At 50.1% G+C, this 22,990-nt stretch overlaps 1 protein-coding gene across 2 annotated transcripts in view; it reads left to right on the top strand.

Annotated features, from left to right (window-relative positions):
* The window catches only part of LOC114857368 (A disintegrin and metalloproteinase with thrombospondin motifs 20), a 43,801-nt gene continuing 20,811 nt past the window's right edge, over window positions 1–22,990 (top strand). The window contains exons 1-15 of one of the 2 annotated variants that reach the window (XM_029153766.3): window positions 1–394; window positions 473–834; window positions 3,585–3,753; window positions 9,386–9,636; window positions 10,438–10,521; window positions 10,659–10,783; window positions 10,867–10,907; window positions 11,021–11,126; window positions 13,161–13,307; window positions 15,277–15,418; window positions 15,683–15,787; window positions 20,704–20,849; window positions 20,949–21,130; window positions 21,645–21,781; window positions 21,877–21,994. In XM_029153766.3, the coding sequence (XP_029009599.1) occupies window positions 304–394; window positions 473–834; window positions 3,585–3,753; window positions 9,386–9,636; window positions 10,438–10,521; window positions 10,659–10,783; window positions 10,867–10,907; window positions 11,021–11,126; window positions 13,161–13,307; window positions 15,277–15,418; window positions 15,683–15,787; window positions 20,704–20,849; window positions 20,949–21,130; window positions 21,645–21,781; window positions 21,877–21,994 (2,206 nt within the window). In that variant the 5' untranslated portion in view covers window positions 1–303. The remainder of the gene's footprint in view (window positions 395–472; window positions 835–3,584; window positions 3,754–9,385; window positions 9,637–10,437; window positions 10,522–10,658; window positions 10,784–10,866; window positions 10,908–11,020; window positions 11,127–13,160; window positions 13,308–15,276; window positions 15,419–15,682; window positions 15,788–20,703; window positions 20,850–20,948; window positions 21,131–21,644; window positions 21,782–21,876; window positions 21,995–22,990) is intronic. The other variant, XM_029153769.3, reaches the window with a different exon arrangement.

Here is a 22,990-nt window from a genome sequence, read left to right as displayed (position 1 = left end):
GCCTCGCGTTGGACGAGCGCTTAGGGTGCGCGGGGTGTCGTAGGGATGGTTAAGGGAAAGCGCACTTGGCACCGGTTCCTCCTTTCAGGATCGACCTAGCGGATTCCGGGCAGAGACGTGTCGTCAGGGGGGGGGGAGCGATGTGTCACAAATAGCGGCGGATGCACGTCTAGCAATGCGATGAGGCCCGTGCACTTTGCAGGACTTGCGCCGCACAGAGCCTGTTGCTGCTGACAAGCCGCGGCGAAGGAGGGAGAGGGCGCCGCCGTGGACACGAGCCTGGGTCTTTTCGCGGAGGAAATCATGCCGTTTGCCGTCTGGCTGCTGGGGCTGATGTGTCATGCGTCCGCAGTTGTGCACGGGGCTCTGCGGCACAGACTGCACCCGCAACAAGGTAGCGTTTTGTTCCGATGTGCGCGTTTGCGGTCTGGAGACGTTTCCCCTAAAGCCCCGTCGTTGTGTCTTTTTGCAGAGCGCTTCATCGAGCAGCTGTCATCTTACGAAATCATCACCCCGCTCCGAGTCAACGACTTCGGGGAGTCGTTCCCGCACGAGCTGCACTTCAGGAGGAGGCGGCGGAGTTTGAACGACGACCTGTCGGGCTTGCGGGTCCACTACAGGGTGGATGCGTTCGGGGAACGCTTCCACCTCAACCTGAGCGCGGACTCCGTCTTCATCGCCCCGTCCTACACCGTGACCCACTTGGGAGCGGAACCGAGCCGCGACGCGGAGAGCCACCGGCGCGAGCCCGGCGACATGCGCCACTGCTTTTTCCGTGGACACGTCAACGCCAGGAGCGAGTACCCCGCGGTCTTCAGCCTGTGCACCGGCCTGGTGAGTGAGCGAGCCCGGTTCGTCCGCGCCTTCTAACGGTTTCGTGCGTCCAACCAGTTCGAGTGAAGCGTGTGGAGGCGTCGGAAGAGCGTGCGTTTCGGGACAAACGTGCGGGGGGAGATGCTGCGGATGCGTCGGGACGTCAGCGGCCGTAGGAGGCCGGGCTTGGCGCGACAGGAAGCATCCTCTCTGCCGAGGTGCTCTTGAGCAAGACGCAAAACACCTTCAGCTCAGGACATAAACTAAGACACGTGCCCAACATAAACCAGTAGAAGAGCTTTTTGGTGCCTTGTTTGTGTAATTTAGTCATATAATAACTATCAGTCATATCAAATGTGAGGAATCTTGCTTTTTAAAATCAGAGATGTTGGGCCATTTGAATGATAGTGGTTCTGGAGGCACATGCAATAGATTTATGTATGTGACCATCTAGCGGCCTTCGTGGTTGATAGAGGTGAAGCAGCTGTGTGCCTGTGCTCCCCATCATCTGTGATGAGGTCGTAACGAGCCCGCGCTCCACGCATTGAGTTTGCCGATTCTTGTGTGAGAGAAGATGATAGCTGCTGAAGGGCTTGACTTCATGGGTCAGATAAGGTTAGCGGTGCAGGGCCGCGGGCCTGACCTCAGTCCCGCCAGCTGGATTCTGGCACGGTGGTGGGGGTTCAGCTCGCCCTGACGCAGGCGCCATGACCGTTATTTTAGACACACTGGTGCACTGTGTAAAGCACCAGGAAAGCTTCACACCCCCTGTGGTGATTGTCCTCCTGATCCACTGACACCCGGTCTAATGATTAGAGTTAACTGTTTATCATCTCTTCCTAGGCATTACTCCCTTTTTTTAAAGAGGCCGCCACAATACATGTTTTGCCATGTTTGCAGAGCAATTGAAGCTGCGGTTTATAATGGAGCTATCAGGGTAATAAGCTTTTAATTGCCCCTCTGCACAACTTTGATGTATGACTCGCCTATCCAAACATGTTTGCATCCTTTTTCAAGCAATCTTGGTTGCTTATCTGCATCATCACTCATCGAGAATGACAGGACAATGGACACTGCACCAGAGGCTATTGGGTCATAAATGTGCTCGTATGTGGTCACCGGGGCTTAATGGCCAGGCACATTTTGTTGGGATGAGGTCATTAAGGAATAATTAAGCCCTAAAACAAAGCATTCATTATAGGAGAGCAGGTTCCTTTTTATCTGGCGTCGCTCAAAGCTGTCCCCAGGGAGGAGAATGGGGGGGGGGGTGTTTGAGGAGCTTTTGGCCTTTTCAAAGTGAGCCGTGACAGGAGTAGAGGAGGGAAAACGCTGCGAAGAGGAGTCGACTGGCGGCGAAGGTGGTTGGGAACCAAACAGAAGCGTGTGCTGACTCAGCTTGACTCCGAGGAAGAAGAGCACCTTCATCCCAGCGTCGGCTGAAGATCAGGGCTCCTTCATGTCCAGTTTAAAGGCTGTCCGTGCACCGCAAACATGTCAGCCGGCCCGTCTCATGCCTGCAGTCTGACCTCACGCCAGCTGGAGCCGCGAGGTCCGGTTCAGCACCCGCTGCTGAACAGCAGCCATTATGTCCGTCCAGACATTTGCCACGCTTGTTGCTGAGCTAATGCTGGGAAACGGTCAAAGCGCTGCCCTCCGCTGACTGAACAGAGCCTTGGTCTGTGAACGCTACACGAGAAATGTAGACGACTCAGCGATAATCCTCTAATTAGACTTCACTGACTACGGATGGGGAGTTACAAGATGGAGGCAAACATCTACTGTACCAGTCGATCGATCACTTGTTGTAATTGAGCAAAACTGACTGAATCACTGTTTATTCACTCTTTATTAATATTAACAATGCACAGCATTGTTTAAGAGTCATTCTTAGAATATTCTGCTTTTGCATCACTAAATCCAATGTTTCATCGGTCAACTTAATTCACTGAAATCACATTATCATTTGTCTGAGTAAATGAATGTATGTGCATCCGTTTGGACAAATTTATTTAACTTGGAGAAGCTCAGTTTTGCAGCCACATGTGCACGTCCTGCTCTAAACTAAGATTTCAGCACCAGTGAGTAGCTGAGTTATTGTGTAATGTGTCTTATCTACTCTGTATTTACTCTAAACTCTGTTTGACTTTTAGCTGTGGCTGTGGAACACGCGCCGCTGTCGCGCTGCAGTCGCAGCATTAGGGGAGTTTCTTCTGGAAAGTCGTGCAGGAAGCGGCTCCTTTTCTGTGTTTTCACAGGCTTAATACGCCGCAAACACACATCGCTCAAGGCTTTTAGTGGAGTTGAGGCGTCTACATGCGAGTCAGCGTGTGCCTCACACTCTGAAAGATGCGCGTACGATGCCGTCATGTTTTCCATTTCCGATCTGTGCCTTTTCCATCGCCAGCCATCTATCACCAGCTGTCTTAAAGACAACATTCCAGCGTCTAATATCCTGTTTAAGTGTGCGTATGAAATTACCATACAAACACCATTGTGCCTCGTAGCGGAGCGAGTAAAGAAGCTTTGTGGGGACCTGAGCTGCCAAATCAATATTAGCATTCCTCTGTCAGCGGCTCTGTCCGTGTGATGATGATGTCAGTCGGGTAACGAGGGGAAGGCACGTTCACGGCTACACACTTTTAAGAGGTTTAGACGAATGATCGAAAAGGAAGTGTGCATCAATGAAAGTGTAAAGTGTCTCTTTACGTTCTGTAAACTAAACACAACGTAGTAATGTCAAATCAGTGATTTCTCTATTTTTTCCGTTTTAGATTGGGACCTTTACAACGCAACACGGCGAATACTTCCTGGAGCCGCTTTTAAACGCCGCGGGGGAGGAGTTCGACGAAGAGCACAACAAACCTCATCTCGTCTATCGGCACGAGAGGGCGGGGAACGCGTCGAGCAGCGACAACGCGAGCGACACCTGCGGGGCCTTAGGTAACGGACTCCAATGACTGGAACCACTGTCTGCCTGCACACTCACCTCCCGGCGACCTTCATTCGCTTCATGGCGTTAGAAATGTAAATTATAATCCGCCGGCTTGCAGGTTTTCCCAAACAGTTCCTTGATTAGGGGGCGTTCGACTTGCCCTCGGTGTTTTCACTCATGTTCTGCTGAAGCATTCAGCCCCAGGTCTGTGGCAGCAGCTCAGATGGAAAGGGATAATTAGTTTTTAGTTGCAGTGAAAAGGAGTGGAAAGGCTCTCTGTTCCAAAGTTCCCCCGGTTTCATTTGAATTTTTATGGTGGAAGCTCTGGGTGGTGGAGAGGCCCTCCAGAGAAAGCAGGGCGGCGGAGTGGCGTTCACGCTGATGGACGGCCCTGCCGTTGTCTGTGCAGGGAGCTCTGTGGGCGGCCTTTGTTGGTGCCGTGCAATAAATCTTTGATGTGCAGACCACTCGATTTGCTTGTTGTCTGAACCCAGCCATTGTTGCCTGGTGGCGGCCTTTGTGTACGGCGGCGCTTTAAAGAACTTGGACTGACCTGATGAGCACAGGCCAATGGCTCCTTAATATGCTTTGCCCTTTCACTCACTCAGTGTGTGTGTGGCAAACAGACTTAGAAATCCTAAGGGCCTCTCAACCCCCACTCGGAGACACTTAAATATACTCCCCTTTAAGAACTGAGAAAGCATCGGCTTGGTGAATGATGCCTGACCTGGAGCAGTCATTCAACTACTGGCTATATATCAACCTGCTCCTTGGTTGAGAGTCAACCCATGTACGGAGGATGGATGAAGACACCTGTAGGGCTTCATCAAAGAGCAGCAGGTAGGCAATAAACAGGAGGGTTTAAAGGAGCGGCAGGCCGTGCTGGGACCGTGAGGTGTCCCAGGCTGCAGCCCGTGGGTTTTATCAGATAGGCCCCTCTCCAGATGAGGTGATAAATGGGCTCTTTGAAGGCCGCGCTGAGCCAAGACCAAGAGGGCTGTGCTGTCTTTTTATGGGAAAGAGCACAGTACGCGCTGCTACGAGCAGGTTAGGTATAAACAGTGCCTTGGCGCGTGGCGTTCTGCTTGCAAAACACTTGTCGTTGCTGCTGCTGGTGCTGCGTTTAGACATTTGACTCTTGACTTTGGACTTCTGGGCTAAAATCTTAGCTCAGTCTTGACTCGAAGTTGAAGTTTTGTATTCACTTTACCTCAGTGTCTGTTTCTCCAGGCTCTGTCTTTCTTCTTGTCTTCTCCCAGAGGTTTGTGTCTAAATATGGGGTTTGTAACCACAATGCTGAGGGAAAAAGTGTTGGAAACCTTAGTAAGCAGCAATAGCTTTAAATCATACTGTACCTACTTGTTGCAACAAACTAAGAGAGAGGGATCAACAACAATCATTTTATTCTAGTTAAGTTAATTAGAGCTGTTGCACAGTGTGAGCTTTGAAACTAAATGTAATGACACAAATGTTAACATTCCTTCCTCTGTCCCTCCTGCTTTCGCTACTTCGTGTTCCTGTGGAGGAGACTTCACAGTTTGAGAGCCGAGGGATTTGTCAGTTTGATGTTTGATCCACCTTGTAACGCTTGCAAGTACATAGTTGTGCAAAATGGCTGGCAATGCCTTCAGTCTGTGAACAGGCGGATTTAAGTGATTATGAAAAAAATCTTTATTGTTCATATCTCTTTGCTGTGTTTCATCTGACGGGTCTGAACATCTTTACATTCTGCACAAAACATGAGCGGTTTCACTCAAATTCATCTGCTGTCAATACTTTAATTTTAGAACCTGAAGTACAATAAAATGGGCTTTTATAGTTTTACCATTGAAAGTGATGCTGCCACCTTCCGTCACTGCGAGGCTGATGAGCACCACAGCATCAGGTGTAAAGCTCGGACTAACTCAGTAGAAGCCAGAGGCAGATACCACATAATTGGAACAATTTGTGAAATAGACTCCATTTGACTGAGTTGTCTTCCGCTGGGTGCCTTTCCTCTTGTTTGGGAATACCTGTGGAGTAGATAGACGTGGAGTGAGTGATTAACGTTTTAAAGTCAGAGTTGTTGTGCCCGGTTCTGGCTTTTAAAAGCCTCTGGGGTAAGACGCCTAAATCACAACACAGATCCGACCTTTAATGATACATTCTACAGGTCGTCTGTCTCTGAGCTCGCATGTGAATCTCTGCATGGGTAGAGATAGCCTCAAGGATGAGGGCGGCCGCAGATAGGGGCAGATTCTTCTCTGTCGGCTCTCTAGAATCCCTGTGAACGCACCCGGAGCTGGACGGTGTCTGTTCGCCTTTGTGTTTATGCTGTGTCAGAATTCAAAATGGTGAATTGAGTAAAAACAGCTTGACAGCAAACATTGCTGGCTGAAAGCCCAAAGTCTTTCTTTCATTCTTCTGGGCACACATGGCATCTGTGCCCCCTGACCCCCAACACAATCACTGTATAGGGTTCCCCCCTCGGTGCCCACTGTGTATACATGCTAGGTCAAATGCTAGCATCTGATGTTTGGTCAATGGGTTCATTTACATGGAAAACTGCCCTCCCCCACATGGGGTTTGAACTAGCTGGTCTCAATCTTTGTCTGCTCTCCCTGTGAGCCTTCACTTGTTGATTGTAACCTCATTTACCTCATTCAGATGGGACTTTGACAGCTTCTCCTCTTGGAGTCGTGTGGATTCTGGGCTGCCTGGCGTCTTTGCTAGGACTTTAGCTGGAACCAACCAACAGAATGCACGAGTCCGGCTCTTGACAGAGGTCAGGGGAGGCGTTGGAGCCGATTGTGATGGACAGGTGCCTCTGTCACCTTTAGGCCAAAAGACTGAGGCTGTGTGCCCTCGTGCCCCGGGGACTGACTGAAAGGCACCCGTTCCAGGAAGTAGCTATTGGTGTCCCATGTGACTTTCTCAAGAGTCTTTGTTTGCATCCGTCAGCAGTGAATGTCAACTGCCTGGCTTGTCAGTGGATGGAATATCCCACTGGGTATTGGGAATTGATGAGAGGGCAGTGCAGAGAATTGGGGATAGGGGGCTCCTGCTGCATGTGTTGTAGCCGTCCTGGCCTGCGCTGCATGTGCCCGTCCATCTTGCTCCAGACTTTGGCCGAGACTCCAACCATTCCCCATTCCTGCCGCCCCTCTGCTCCTACACCTGTTACGTTAAAGTGGCTCTCTCACACATCTGCACTGAAATTCGACAATTTTTTAATTTGAAAAAAATAATTAGTCTCTTTTCAAGTAGCACAAGCCCCTGTACATGTTGCTGACTGCCAACACATGTCTTAGTTTAGCCTAATACGCAGACCTTCCCTTCTGGTGTGATGATGGGTTGCATCAGTGCTCTGAATTTTATACTGCCTGACAGTTGTGCATGCGGCTAATAATACGGCTCATTGTCATCTGATTCAAGAACACAGATTCTCTAAAGTAAACAGGACAGGGCGTCTATAGACAGTCTATAACTTTAATAGCTGCCATGTGTCTGCCTGCCCTCGGGCCTCAACCCTATTGAACCCGACGTGTTATGATGCCTCGAGAGTTCCTGTGACAGAGTCCAGCGGCGCCTATTTCTGTCCATCGCCCGCTGTCTGGCCAATCTTAACGGAAGGCGGCTGATTAGGACGGGTGAGCCACTTGAGTGACAGGCGCTGACTGCATGGTGGCATGGGTGACAGTCGGGGGAGGAGGGGGTGACAGTTCCCCACTGGGAGGAGACAGAGCCAGTGTAGCAGGAGATGGACCCTGTTAATGACAGTAGTAAATGCTTCTGCCTACTTACTCTCAAACAAGCGTTTAATGACCTTCAGTCGAGCCATTGTTCCTGATTGGACCACCGTGCTGTCTCTTGCGTGACCACCACTGTCTCGCAGCGGCGTCACATTACTTTGAAATGGCTTCTTCAGCACCAGCAATTAGCTACCTTTGCTTCTGAGTCTCGCCACAGAATTGCACTTAATTATGCTTCTGTCTGCGGGTTTTGGAGTGGAGCAGCGTCTGACCTTGTATTGAAACAAATGCTCAATGTAATGTATACGGCCTATTTAACTGGCACCTGGGGAAGAAGACGCTTTAACTTTCACTGGGCCTTTTTCAGAGAATGTTAATCAGCGCAACAATGGGATGTGTGTTCCTCATAGTTGGGTTCTACGTACGGATCCTGTACAGAGCGAGTCAAAAACCTGCCCTGAATCTCAATAAGAGCAAGTGCTTGAGCATAAACATCTGCAGGCTTCGCTTTGTGCGTCCGCTGGAGTCGTCTCTGTTCGTCGGTAATGTTTTGTGTCCGGTGATGCTGAATTTAAGCCACATGTCCAGAGGGTGAAATCATCCTTCTGTGTGTCCAGAGGGTCGGGGCCGTCGCCCCTGGTGTAAGTAGCAGCTCACTCACCAGTGAGAAGGGGATTTTGGACCTAAGGCGATTTAGGAAAGGTTGCGTGTGGCTAATCTGCACTGATTCAAAGGCTTTTACAACAGAGGCCATATTTCCACCTCCGCCTTCTCCATTTTACACTCACTTGCTCCGAGTCCTAATACCGGTTTCTGTAGATGTACATACTCTTCTTTGCTCCGATACTCACTTTGATGTTTGACTGTCTGCATTGATGGGTCTGTTTAAGGGGTTTAGTGTCCTGGGTTTGGCTCGGCAGGGCTCTTTCCTGGAAAAAACAAAGCTGCGTTCTGGCCCAGCTGCCCCGGCTGTGTGCGCGGGCACCGACAGGCTTGGCACCACGTTTGGACGCTGGCGCTGGCGTGAGATCGGGCTCGCTGTGGCAGGAGCGGTGCGCCATTGTGCCAGAAAGTCACGCTCCGCCTCGCGTGCCCGTGGGGGCATCGCTTGAATAATGTGGAAGCGCCCAACGAGTTATCTTTTCTCTTTCCTTCGCTTTTCTCTCATCAGACAGTTACACACGGCCTTTGTCTGACTCGCTATTCACTGTTCGCAGGACAATGGAACTGTTCACGATGGTCGGCTTCTCCAAAGTCAGCTTGTAATCAGCACTGATAATCCTATAACCACTGCAAGTCAATTATTTATTTTACAATACATATACATTACATAATAGTTTATTCTTATAATTGTGAAAATTTATTCAAAGTATTTGAAAAAATATCATTCAGTCCTGCTCCATTTGTCTAGTGACCGACTAAAGCGCCCTCCTGCAGCTGAGAGGCGACACTCGCTACTGTATGATTCATCTTTCTCACACGGTTTCTGTCAATTCATGGCCCATATGTGTAATTACGTTTGCCGCTTACGTGCTGTAGCTGTAACTCCTGCTTTGCCTGCAGTCATAGGAGCCTTCCTGTGTCTCCGTCTCTTAACCTCGCTCTGTCATGGAGAAGGAATCTACGCCTCAAAGCCAGGCCAACACGTGCAGTTCAGCTGAGAGTCTGTCAGTAGAGTATGTACAGGATATGCCTGACGTCCTGCTTCTTTTTTCCATCTGAGGCTGCTGTTGAAAGCATTTACATCACGCCTGCAAACAGGGTCATTTCGATCTGCCATTGAAGACAATTGATTTATTGCTACAGCATTTTTTTTTCTTGTTGCATAAGCGCCATTCAGCTGAGCAAAACCTCCTGAGCCTTAAATGCTAATGCATCACTTTTCAATCGTTCCCATACATTGTTTTAGCAGATGGCTTCAAGAGTCCAGTCGCGTTCCCGACCAGGGGCGACATGGGAGAGGAGATGGACTCGCTCAGGGCGGTAATAGACGACCGACGCCTCCATGAAACCAACAGCACCCGGCCCCGGGCCCCGCGCCGACGCAAGCGCTTCCTCTCTTACCCGCGCTACGTGGAGCTGATGGTGACGGCGGATGCGAAAATGGTGCGTCACCACGGGCGCAACCTGGAGCACTACATCCTAACAATCATGTCAGTAGTAAGTAAAATAATGTTTCTAATAATTATTGTTTTGTTCGTGTCGACGTCCTTTCGAATGTGGTTCAGCATTGAGACGCTGTGCTGTGAGCTCGGGTCTGTGGTGCCATGGGATTTGTTGGAATGGAAGCGAGGCAGCTTGTCACTGCAGAACCGTGTGTCCCGTCCGCTGTCTTGTGTCACAAAATGTGTCAAATACTCATTAGCCCAAAGACTAATGATTGACAGTGGAGTATTGCATAGTTAGTGTTAAACGGCAGGCCGGGCCAAACATTAGTTCTGCTGTGCTTATGTCTGCAGACCAGTTGTGCAGCCACATAGACTGAGTCTTTCGCCGGCTCCTGATTGGCCGGTACCACGTTTGCCTTCTCCCAGGGCTAAAACAACCTAAATGTTTATAGTGCACTAATGAGTTCCTGTCGGGAGGCCGCACATGGCCTCAGGAGACCACTGGCCAAGCGTGACTGGGAAAAGCAAGAGGAGCAGAGGTGAAATCTGCCGGGGGAATGTTTCTGTCCTCGCAGATGTGGTTCTGAGCCGCGGCTTTGCTAAAGTTTCACATTTGTTGCCGGGTCCAGGTTTCAGTTCGCTCTTCCTCCGCTGAGGCCCGTGGAGGAATCGTAATTGGTTTTAATACCCTGTTGATTAAACTCACCCTGAAGGAGACTTTTTCCTACTTCAATGAGCTGTTGCTATTTTGATTAAATCCCTTGGAGCTTAACTAATAAAAGCTGAGTTTTGAAGCCTGCTCAGGTTAGTGGACGTTTGCATTTTTTGTCTCTGGGTTTTGTCTTTGTTATAGGTTGCAGCCGTGTACAGGGACCCCAGCGTGGGGAACCTCATCAACATCATGATAGTCAAGCTGGTCATCATCCACAATGAACAGGTGAGAGGCGTCCTTGAAAAGCCAATGCTACTGGTTAAAGCCAGGGAGTGATTAATTATTAATAGGTCAAATAGGATCATTCTGACTGAATTAAAAAAGAAAGCAAACAAAGCCCTCATGTGTTTAACACCAAACAGGAAGGACCCTCGGTGAGTTTCAACGCTGCCACCACCCTCCACAACTTCTGCACGTGGCAGCAGAGCCAGAACGTGCAGGACGACGGGCACCCCTCGCACCACGACACCGCTCTCCTCATCACGCGGTACGAGCTGCTGTCATTAAGGCCTCAATAGAAAACCCTGCACGCTGTCAAAGGTAACGTGCCCCGTGCTTTGTTGCTTTCAGAGAAGACATCTGCCGCGCGAAAGACAAGTGTGACACGTTAGGTAACGTTTTTTATCTCATTCAGAAATGAGTTCAAGGTTTTGTAAAGTTTAAAAGAAGCGTAAAGTTGAGTGTAAAGTGTGCATGAACGTGTGCTTCGTCTCCCCTCCGTCAGGGTTAGCGGAGCTGGGCACCATGTGCGACCCGTACCGGAGCTGCTCCATCAGCGAGGAGAACGGCATCAGCGCCTCCTTCACCATCGCCCATGAGCTGGGCCATGTGTAAGTGGAACCCCCCCCCCGGCCCCGCGTCCCAACATACATGCACGCGGCCTCGTTCACCTCTCCCGCTCGCCCCCGCCAACAAAAGCCCTTTTATCAAGCAGCCTCAGAACGCAGCGGACGCAGGTGCAAAACCCAGCTTTTAATAACACGCCAGCTCAGAGTAGCAGCTCCTGAGTTTAACCCCATAAGAGCAAGGGCACAATAGAAAAGATAGAAGAAGCTCCTTTTGGAGCATTCTCTAAATAGAGTAAATAAACACTGGAGGGCACAGGGATTAATATTGTGTTTAGTGTCGGGGAAGACTTGTCTTTACAGTATCTCCCTTTGAAACATCAGCCCCCAAAGAAGACGTCGCGCGCGGTGCTGTCATGCGCGGCTCGTCTGTTATCAGGCCAAGGTGTGTTACCACAACACGTCTGTCTGCCAGGGACTGTTTTCACAACAGCAAAATATTGCCACATGTGTGGAATGGAAAAGCGTCCAGACACGTGACTGCGCGTCTCGCACGAGAACCGGGTCCCTTTAAACATCCCTCGGTTTGTGGTAAATGATGGCGAATCCTCGGTGCGATCCTGTTCATTTCAATGGGAGGCTCTTTGAGGAGCATGAGGTCCCACCTTCACATTTCAGCCACACTTCACCACAACAGAGGTGACGCGTTCGACTTCTTCTGGCCTTTGTTCGGCCCCCGCAAAGTACGTGAAGTGTGGATCATCGTTTCATTGCAGCTTTTTCCTTCCACTCGTTCGGACACTGAAAAGGACCAGTGTCAGTGTGAGTCTATGAGACACTGGCTAAGAATGAAAGCTGCTCTTTTCGCCTCCTCTGTCCCGCTCAAACATTCTTCCATGAAGGAGAGAGCGAGAGAGAGAGAGGGACCAGATGGAAAACGCTACCCCCCCCCCAGCATAAAGTTATCTTAACATTTAAGCAGCTGGAGGCCCAGTTGGCTCTGCCTCTCGTCGTGCTTAATTGCCATGTTCACAGGTGTGAGCTCTCACGAGTGTTTATCACTGTGGGAACGGCAGTGTCAGGTAGTGCGCTCCATTCAAGAGCACCGCAGATTAGAGATTTGGGCTAATGGATGGAGGCCTTTCTCAGGTGACGGCGAGGATGGGCCGTCGCTGACGGCCGTCGCGAGGGTTTCCAGGCGAGGCGCTGCCACTTGATAGCTGTTCAAAGGCGACGCAAACAGGGGTTTATCCAGTTTGCCACCAGGCAGTGTCAAGGGTTCCAATGTCTTACATGTTCAGAAATCAGACGTGTTCAATAAGAGTAGAGGTCGGGGCTCGTGGGCACTGAGAGCTCGGCTGAGGGAGTTCTGGCCTCACGCTCGTCGTGCGCCGTCTTGTTTGTGGAGGACTGACCCGCGGCCACAGGCAAGAACCCGAATCTGCTGCACATCCTGTCGTAAACATCTGCGACATCGTGCAGCTGCATGGGTTCCCGTGTGTATAAATACATGTATTTGTGGGCAGATTGGACATCCATACCTGCTGTATGTGCAGCCTGGAACAATTCATTTGTTTGCAGATGCCTCTGTGTGTACGTCACTCTTCATGCAGCTGTTAGTGCGTTTGACTATTTAACAAAGTTTTCAGCTAATTCATAATTGCACCATGTGGTTCTAGGTTTTGAAGATTTGAGGATTTTAAGCTTTTATGAGCCTGCAAATCACATTTGAGGTTTTGATTATTTGAATATCCTAAACTCTCTCAGCTCTAATTTTAGCATTCAACAAATATACGTCTAATAATGACAAAAATGATGTGCAGTAGTGTGTAGTCTGTGAGGGTGGAGGAGATAATAAAGTTGGTAGATAGAGAGAGATTTTGAATAAAACGTTGCTCCACCTACTGGCCAGTCGGAAGTTTAGGCCTCTCAGCATGATTTTACTTCACTACAAGCGTATAGAAAGAAGTGATCATCTGTCATAATTCAAATATAAAGCAGTCATCAGCCACTTTGCATGTTTTCCTTATAGGTCTTTCTGCCCGTGTCTTATCCTCCCGTTTCTCCTCTCTGCATCAGGTTCAACATGCCTCATGATGACAGCCCCAAGTGCCGCGAGGCAGGACTGAAGCACCAGTATCATGTCATGGCTCCCACTCTCAACTACGACACCAGTCCCTGGTCATGGTCCAAGTGCAGTCGCAAGTACATAACAGAGTTTCTAGAGTAGGTATCATCAGCTCTTCCTTTTATAAACCCACTCAAATCAAAGCTTTCTCCCGTCAGGTCCGCACACTGTAAACTGTGTGGACTTGTTATTGCCTGGTGTTGAGGGACTATTTCCTGTTTGAATCTCAGGGTCTTCTTCTTCTGACCTGAGCGATGGCTCTTCTGCAGCCCCTCAGCTGTCTCTGCGCTCAGACGGAGCCTGTGATACTCATTCTCCACCTCCTCCCAAACTGCTCCAGAGTTACTGATCCGCGAGCAGAAATATCTGTTATAATTAGATATCCCTTTAATATGTGTCTCTTTCCTTTGTTAATTGTGAGGACTTTCACAAGAGACAGCTTTGTCGTGTGAAAAGTGCAGTGTCGGAGGCGATGCCTCATAAAGAGTTTTGAGGTTCTGCTTCACATAGTTTCCAGCCAGTGTTGACCTCATCATGGGTGGATGGAACAGACAGCCACAGATGCACGGTCTCTATGAATCTCTTCATTCTTAGGACCGACCACGTCCGCTGCTTCGGCTTCTGTTTGTGGCTCATTGCAGCACAAAATCTAAAATACGTGTGCGTGTGTTTAGCACTGATATCTGCTAAACACACGCAGGTATGTGGAAGCTGCAACTGGTCCTGAAGTCTGTCTCCGCTCAACAATGGGAAGCATTGATTCACAGGTCCACTTGGTCCTCGGTGACCTGACCTGGTCAAGACAGGTTCTCCCTGAAGAGCAGATCCAATCTGCCTTGAACCTCTGCACCTGGAATCTGATTAAAAAGGCTTTGTCGTTGTGCAGCATACGCACTGTAGGTATGAGTCATATTATTCTGGCTGCACTGTTTGATATTCAAACCCATATGCAATAATAAAATGCCAACGTGTGTATCCTGCCACCCACTAATAGCGTTGGCTGAGTGATGCAGCCACATAATGGAAGCAGTGGAAGGCAACGCATGGTTTTCTACTACAGCCTAAAGGATCAGCCGGACCGCTGTTAGCCACCGCACTCATTTCAGCCTCTAAACGCTGTCAGATTAAATTTCTCATGGCAGCATTGCTGCACTTCAGCCGGTGCCGTTTGATGCTTGGTGTTATTCATCCCCTTGCAAAATCCACCAGACGGGGAAGCGAGTCGGCTGAAACCCAATATGCTCGACGCGGGAAATATTATTGTTTAGTCTGTTGTGACAATCACACGGCGGCCGTCCCTTATTCTCCTTAGGAATAAAGCTACTTTCAAGTCACCCAATCTCTGCCAGGTGTGGATTCTCATGTGATGCCCAAGAGGAATTTGCTGTCTCGACCGAAAGTCTTCAAGTCCACACTGACCCCGTCTCCTCCAGTCGGCCGGTCCTGGTCTTAATAATCAGCCCATTAGCTTCCAGGACACTGACGAGACAGATGACCAACTGCTGAAAGACGCTGCAATATGGGAGTGTCAGCATGAAGCCATGACGGGCCGTTCCACAGTGTGTGTGCTGCTTCTTAGGTTCTGTGGGTAAGAAATGGAAAGGAAACAAAGCGAATATAAGCTGTTGGCTGTCACGTCCGCTGGTGCAGTGGGAAACAGTCCGTCCATCCTCATATACTGTTCATACTTTTACAGTAGTGAACTGAGCCGTGAGGCGTTTGAGGACCTGTTCATGCAGCGGTGCCTCCTGTGGGGTGAGGAAGGGCGTGGCTAATGCGTGGTTGGCACGCCGATGCCTTTCATCCCCTATTCAAGCGGCATTTCGCCCACACTGTTGCGAGGCGTGAACCACACAACGAGTGGCATCGCTCCGCGAGGCCGCGTCGCGGACCACCCACGGAGCGCGGCCGAGCTCAGCGCACACGCAGCTCGTACTTTACCATTTCTTGGCCCGGGAGGTAGCGGATTGTCATGATAGTTTCGGTACTTTGAACTCCGTCCCCGGTGCGTGTCTGTGCAGACTCACGCCATCCTGTGCGTCCACCTAATGGTTCATGTTCTTCCAGCACCGGTTATGGAGAGTGCCTCCTGGATGAGCCTTTGGGCAGGACCTACGAAATGCCCACTCTGCTCGCTGGTCAGCTCTACAACGCCAACAGGCAGTGTGAGCTGATGTTTGGACCTGGTTCACAAATCTGCCCCTACATGGTACGTGCTAGTGTTGTACTGATTGTCATGTAAAGTGGAGGAATTAAAGCAGTACATTTCCACAAGGAGGTTATTCAGTGCTTTTTTAGCAAAATACAAAGAGGCGGATAAACTCAGCCTTAACATGCAGAACACACCCATGAAGGAAAACCTGGCTTTGAAGGCATGAAACACTGAAGACACACATTTTAGCTGTGGACTCCTGCTTTAAAGGCGCTCCAGCCAAAAAGAATCACTCGCTTGTGTTAAATGTTTTCCCTTTAGAAACAGTGCAAGAGGCTGTGGTGCACCAGTGCGGAGGGGGACCATAAAGGATGTCGCACGCAGCACATGCCTCTGGCTGACGGCACAGACTGTGGCCATGGGATGGTAAGACGGCACACGCGTGGACTCCTGCATCCACCATTCATCATACAAATTAATTATATTTACTAAAAACCAACTAAAGTTGAGACCCCCTGTGGTCTTTTACTGTTTAGTTGTCATTATTCATTTGCTTTGTTTCGAGAGGCCCTCCAGGTGCCTGTTGAGAGTCACTGATCCCAGTTCCCCTATGAAATAATTACACCCAGTTCAACCAAGTGTCTCTTGATCCTGAACTTGGAGTCGCTTCTGACTCTGGCTGCAGATGTACTATTATTTTTTTTATGACGATGCCACAGTGAGCTGTTTTTTTATTAATAGTGTTGTTAAAGAAATACACACTGGCACAAGCAGAACTTTCTTCCCTGGTTCACTTTCTTTAATTATGCATTGCTCCCCTGCCTGTGTTCTGGTTGCAGGAACCCATGTAAATGTAGTCAGGTGCTTGTTAGAAACTTGATGCTTTACCCTTAGTGTTGTTACAGGTCCCCAACCCCCATTAGCGTTCATGTTCTCCTCTCTCTGGGATGTTATGCTAATTACCACTGAGACGGCCGGGTCAGTCACTGCGGATACAAGGAAAGAACGGCTGTTCGAGGAGGGGGGGCTCGCAGGGGAAAGACAGAGAGGGGAAGGAAAAGAGAGTGAAGCGGTGAAGAAAAGGAGAGGGAGTCTCGAGAGGCGAAGGTGAAGACGTGAATCCTTTGAAAGAGGATGCTGCATGCCGTTCACAGTTGAGTCACCTTGATGTGAACCCGTGACCCCGAAACCTCTTTAAAAGGCGGGTGAGCGGGTCAGCGGTCGGGCCGTAACAGAGCCAGCGCTGCTACAAGAGGCCTCACATCAGTGATTCTGCGGAGTAGGAGGTGGGAGGAGAGCAGCGCGGAGGACGCGGTGGGCTGGTGTTTAGCATTCAGGACACGCATGAGGGAGAAAGGGCGAGCGTAGGAGCCTCCTCCCGTGAACGCTCTGCCCCACAGCTTCACACGACTCCCTCTCCTCCCTCACGTCAGCTCGGACCTGGCTGGGCTCTGACACGCTCGCTCCCATATGACTGTAATGTGTGTGTGCGTCGGGCCGAGCGCCGGGCTCCTCTCCGTGCGGGGCGCTGTTTGAAGTGGTGCGGGTTGAAAGCGAGGGGGGGGGGGGTCCTGCAGCGCCGCTCACCTGCTTTCATGTGGCGTTCCTGCCGGTCCCGCGTCGGGCGTCTGACGACCCGACGCTCCCGTTCCTCCGCTGCCGCTGCTCCGTTCTCATTCTCATGCTCGTCCTGCCTTTTACCCAGTCATGTGGTTCATGTCTGAGGCTTTGCAGGGTCTGGGGTCAGGCTCCCGGCTCTGGGATGTCTGCAGAGCCCTGAGGGGGGAGTGTCGGCGCTGGAGGATTACAGCTGTGGCCTCTATGGGGGGAACCTAGCAGCAGGTATTATCTAATAAACCCCGGACGCTCTGGAGAGAGGAACCTCCTGTCCAGTTGTGTAAAGTGCGTCTCTGCGAGCGTCCGACACCTCTCGAGGCTGCGTCGTCGGGTGGGAGGGTTTTGTTCCACCAGCTTATGAAACAATGTTCCGACCACGCCGGGTAATTGAGGTCAGTGCCTGAGGAGTGGGAGAGAAGCACGTCCTCTGAGCGAAGACTGGGGGGAGAGAGAAACCAGTTTGTTTGTACACAGCTTAGTTGAAATGGGGCAACGGACGCTGCGCGGCTCCTGGTTCGCTTTCTCCCCCGCTGTTCCCTTCTCCTACAACCCCCCCCCCCCACTCTCTTTTGCTCAATGGGTCCACTCACAAGGGTGCCGGCGTGAATAATGTGGTCACATGACCCCTCGGCGGCGGGCGCGTCTGTCATCTCGCTCAGTGGGCCGCGCTCTAACGAGGGCACCCCATCACTTGTCTATAAATACTGCCACCACCCCTCCATCCTCTCTCCTCCCGCTCTTTCTCCCCGCAAGGACCCGGCTTACCTCACTTTAAGTGCACGAGCGGCGTGCGTCTCCACTGTGCCAGAAAGCGTGGTCGGTTTAGCAGCTAGTCGGTTAAACTTTTGATGTGTTGCTGTTTTTATCGTCCTCGGTTTTGTTCATTTTATGACCAATTAAATGGTGAAAGTGGTTTAGTGCGGACTTGTTGCTTTGTATTACTCAACTTCGTTGGTGTCGACCCCCAGAGCTTCTCCTCACGCTCTAAATAGGGGCTTCGTGGAGTGGTAAATGCATAGTGAAAACTAGTTTTTGATATGGAGCACATTCCTCAGAACAGAACGACGAGCTGCTCTGGTTTCAGCCAATTACACTGAGGTAGTTGGGTCTTGAAAAGCGAAGCCGGAGCGTTGGCCGGAGCTCGCTGGCAGCCGACAGGCTGGTGGAACGATGCTGGGACGGGGTGCGTGTCGCAGATATCAGCGTCATCTAATCTCGGGACATTTGCAGGAGGTGCAGTCGTCGCACACATCCACGGATTTACACGTGTGAACGCACAGTCTAACAATTACAGGAGCCCAACGTTTACAGTCCCCACTATGGGTTCTGTTGTACACGCATCTTAAATCCAGATGGGCTGAATTAAGTCCTCAATCAAATATTCGCCTGTAAACAAAACCAGATGAGCGGCATCGTTCGGCGCGGTTGGATTCCAGCCCGTTGTGTTCGCAGCTCAAACCGCGTTCGTCAGAGAAGCAGCCGTGACGTCCACTCGACGGGCGACTGAGCGAAAACTCCCACACCTCAGGAACCAAAGTAATCACCTACAACTTTTTCCCATTAAGCAAAATCATTGAATATTAAGAATATGAGTGCGGCTTCAAAGTAGTAGAGGTCAGCGAATCTCCATAATTGGACAGAGAATGCGATAAGTGAGGAAAAGTGGGAACAAGCAGCTCCATTAAAAGTCAGTCTGTGCAAATCCAGCTTATAATATTAACTTCCAGTTATCACACATGACACTGAATCCAGTCCTGCTGCGAGCGAGCACCAACCGTGCGCTGCCAAATGAAAGGTGACGCCTTGTGGAAATGTCTGTGTCAAAATGACAGAGTGCGGCCTCGTGAAAGAGGGCGTGTGCCTTCTCATTCCTGCGCGTGATGTACGACTCCCCGCAACCGTTTCCCGGCAATTACAGGTGCGAGCGTCCAAAGCGCCCAGCAGATGCATGGAGAGACAGACGTTCCCATGGTCACTGCTGTGGAGCCAGCGGCTGTTTTCCTCCTGTTTTCAGGCCTGTTTTTTGCAGACTACATGCTTCTCCGTGTGCGTTGACATGTGTCGTGCAAGGTGTTGTGGAGTCTGTGTGAGATTCCTAATTTGAAACACGTGCTAGTCACAGCTGGATAGGTTTCCCTGACAAAAAACCCCTTTAATGCCTCTCCACATTCGCAGCTCAGGAACACTCTGACCATTCTCTGACAGCGCGGCCGCCGGTATCACTCGTTTGAGCTTTGCCAAGGCTGCTCGCTGTTTTCCAAGGGTGTGTTTGTGCGCTTCGAGAAGAGAAGAGAGGCTAATTGGAAATGAGCGTGGCCCCCAGATGCCTCTGAGCAATCACACACAAACATACACACACGCACACACACACACACACGCACACACACACACACACACACACACACACACACACACACACACACACACACACACACACACACACACACACACACACACACACAGATGTTTTTTCCCTTTTGCTCCCTCTCCTCCTTTCTTCCTTTCACCCACATCACCTTTTCAAGCCAAACAAAAAGGTTGTAAACACAGTGTGTCAGTGGGGGAGTGGAATGCCTCAGAGGCTTACACAGACTTTGGCCCTCCTTGACAGGCGCACCGCCTCGAGTTTGACAGCTCTCGGCTCCCTCTGCCTGCATGGTGGAGCCATCTAGGGAGGGATGAGTGTGGACGGGATGCCAAGGTCCAGGTTAACAGTGCTAATTTAATGCAGAAGCAGAGACCTTGGGTTAGTTTTTTTCCCGGTCGACACCAGGGACCAGCACCTGTTTGTCTTTTCATGTTCTGATATTTGCACCTGGATTATTTTATCAAGTGACTTTTTCATTTTGCTCTGTACTGTGAATCTAGTGTTTGTGCTTCAACTCAACTATCTGGGATTTCAGTTTGCGTTTTCACTGGAGCCAGACAGGAAGACGACGTGGGGCCATTAACACCCTTGGCTTGTTTAGTCCAAACCCAGTGCCAGTGCCATTGTCATTGTGCCCCTGGTTAACATTAACTACCAAGCAGACTTCACCGTGTTGAGGATTGAATGACTTCAGCTGCGGTGGAACAGTCATGGGTGGTAGTTGGATTTCTGGCGTTGTCCAGGTGCCAGTTTGAACGTAAACCTCTAAAAATGACACAGACTGAGCATCTTTACTTCTCCCGAGGAGCCGCGCGGCCGAACTTCCTGATATCAAGCCAGCAAACGAACTTTGTTCCCCTTGTTATCACAGCTCTAGAGTTTCCCCATCGTGGTGCCAATGCTCCTCGTGCCTGTGTGTCCGGACGTCGGGCTACGTACCCAGACAGACGCCGTCTTGTCCTGCATTCTTTCAGTGAACAGGACCCTCCGATATCTTAGCTGTTGAGGAGGGGATTTGGTTACGCACAAAGGGAAATGGGCCTGGCCTGCTTTGCTTATGAAAGCAGCGCTAGTCCTTCTTGGCAAAGGGTGGTTAGTGTTTGCTAACAGGCGCCGACTGTATGGAAGCTCTGTGTTACGGGTTCAAAAATGATTAAAAATGCCAGGTTATTTTTTTTTACATCGCTTTATTATTATTATTACAAAAGCGTAGTTTCACAGTTCCACAAAGTATCAGTACAAGAAGACAACGGTGCACCATCCACAGCTGTTTAAGGCTTCATGCTTGTCTTTCAAGCTGTCATTGTTTTTGACAGGATTTCTGTGTGTGTGTGTATGTGTGTGCGTTCACATGCAGTATTGCAGGCATGGGATGTGTGTAAACAAGGAGTTGGACCTGCAGCCGGTGCATGGGGAGTGGGGTCCCTGGGGTCCTTACAGCGCCTGCTCCAGGTCCTGTGGTGGAGGCACGCGAAGCACCGCAAGAGACTGCAATAAGCCTGAGTAAGAGAACGCTGTGACAATCAGCATCATCACAGACTGCATACATGTGCATATATGTTGTTAGTTAGAGGTTCAGGGAGTCCTTTTCACCCACACTAGGCCCAGGAACGGTGGAAAGTTCTGTGTGGGTCGCAGGATGAAGTTTCGCTCGTGCAACACTGAGCCGTGTCCACGTGGACGCAAAGACTTCCGTGAAGAGCAGTGCTCCCAGTTTGACGGCAAGCACTTCAACATCAACGGCCTACCTCCCACCGTCCGCTGGGTCCCCAAGTACAGTGGCAGTGAGTACAGCAGAGCAGCAAGCAGACAGTAGAAGACAGTGATGCATTTATTTAAGTCTTCGTCTGCAGTTGTTTTCTTTCTCTGCTCTTGAGAAGAAAATGCATCCCAGTGAATTGTGTTCGTTAGCGCACACATCTGTGCTGCAACTTGAGCGATACCTCAGATAAAAGGCGCCCTTAAGTACACACTTCGTGTGACCTACACAACAGCAACATTAAAGCAGCAAGCCTTCCAACCATCGGAGCCCTCTGCGGTTTTCCCCCTAGCAGCCATATCTGAGTCCCTGCCAAGGCGGCCGCCGAGCTACATGAGATTAGCATCTGGCAAAGACCACCGTGTCTAAGTTACTGCAAGCCATTATTTCATTAACCGATGCTACACAAGGGGGCAGATCCTGGAACCAGCGCTTTGTCCAAGCCAATTCCAGCCAAAGTGTGTTCTAGAGTCATGTCTAGGCTTTCCATCTTCATTTTATGAACGTCTATCTATGAATTGTTTTCTTTCTCCCCTCAGTACTAATGAAGGATCGCTGTAGGCTCTTCTGCCGGGTTTCTGGCACCATGGCCTACTATCAGCTGAAGGACCGGGTCGTCGACGGCACGCTGTGTGGCCCAGACACTTACGACATCTGCGTTCAAGGCCTTTGCAGGGTACGTCCCTCCGTCTGTGTCAATATTTAAACCCAGCAGTTGAGTGTGTGATATCAGATCGCTCCCAATCACCGGTTCTGTTTGTGGCCCTTCAGCAAGCCGGCTGCGACCATGTACTCAACTCGAAGGCCAGGCACGACAAGTGTGGAGTGTGTGGTGGAGACAACTCGTCATGCAAAACCCTGGCTGGGACCTTCAACGATGCCCAGTATGGTAAGCCTCCGTGCTCACGTTACACTTGCAGTACACCGATAGCCGAGTGCTCGCAAAAACGCCGCTGCAGTTAAACATACAGCACGTCAGCAGCTGCAGCAGCAGGCGGCGATAAATGACATGCAGTAAACACAGGAGCCAAGAACCACATGCTATGCGCTGCTTATATTTATTCATATCTGCACGACTGCCACTGATCAACGCAGCGCTCTCGCTGTGTGGAGCTTCGGTATCACCTGGCGTCACTCAGCTGCCCTGTTTAATGTGAGGTTAACTGTGGGCCAACTGCTGACTTTAAGTGTGGGCAGCAAAACAGAAGAAGCACTGGTAATAAAGCCTCATGCTAACTTCACGGTAATGTGCAGAAACGTCATCTAAATGGTAATGGTCCACATTTATAAACCCGTCCAGGGTCCAAAGCTCTTTACAGTAACAAGGCCGAAACTTGTGTGGGGTTCGGTGTCTTGCCCAAGGACATTTCAACATACTGACCATGGCAGGGGCTCAAACCACCAACCTTGTGGTTAGAGGACAACCAACCACCCCTAGTTGATTTGTCTGTCCATCTGTCATCATTGTCTCTACACATGCTGTGTTTGTATTACCAGCATCCTGTTACCAATTCAGTCAGTATAATATTATTTGATCTGACTTGAATCCAAGTCTTATGATGGATGTTGGAAACAATGTAAGCTAGTATCTGTCCAATATGAACAATCCTTGACACTTGACAGTTCTTGACAGTGTGGACAGAGACTCATTTGCAGAGCAGTTGTGATAAAAGGAAGAATTTGAAACCAGGTGCTGCCCCCGAGTGGCTCCTGATTCATTAAACATAATGGTATTAATATTTGTGTTAGAGTATTTTGGCAGCAGTAGTAAGTAGGTAGTAGGTGTAAGTAGATAAAAGGCCACATGGGAGCGGGCTGAGCTCCCATAATGAAGAGAGTGGATGCTGACAGTCCTGGATACTGGAGTCAGATAATTCAGAATTTG

Source organism: Betta splendens, chromosome 6, assembly GCF_900634795.4.
Source record: "Betta splendens chromosome 6, fBetSpl5.4, whole genome shotgun sequence".
Taxonomy (NCBI): domain Eukaryota; kingdom Metazoa; phylum Chordata; class Actinopteri; order Anabantiformes; family Osphronemidae; genus Betta; species Betta splendens.
Note: the sequence above shows the minus strand (reverse complement) of the source record. Positions and strands in the feature narration are given on the sequence as shown.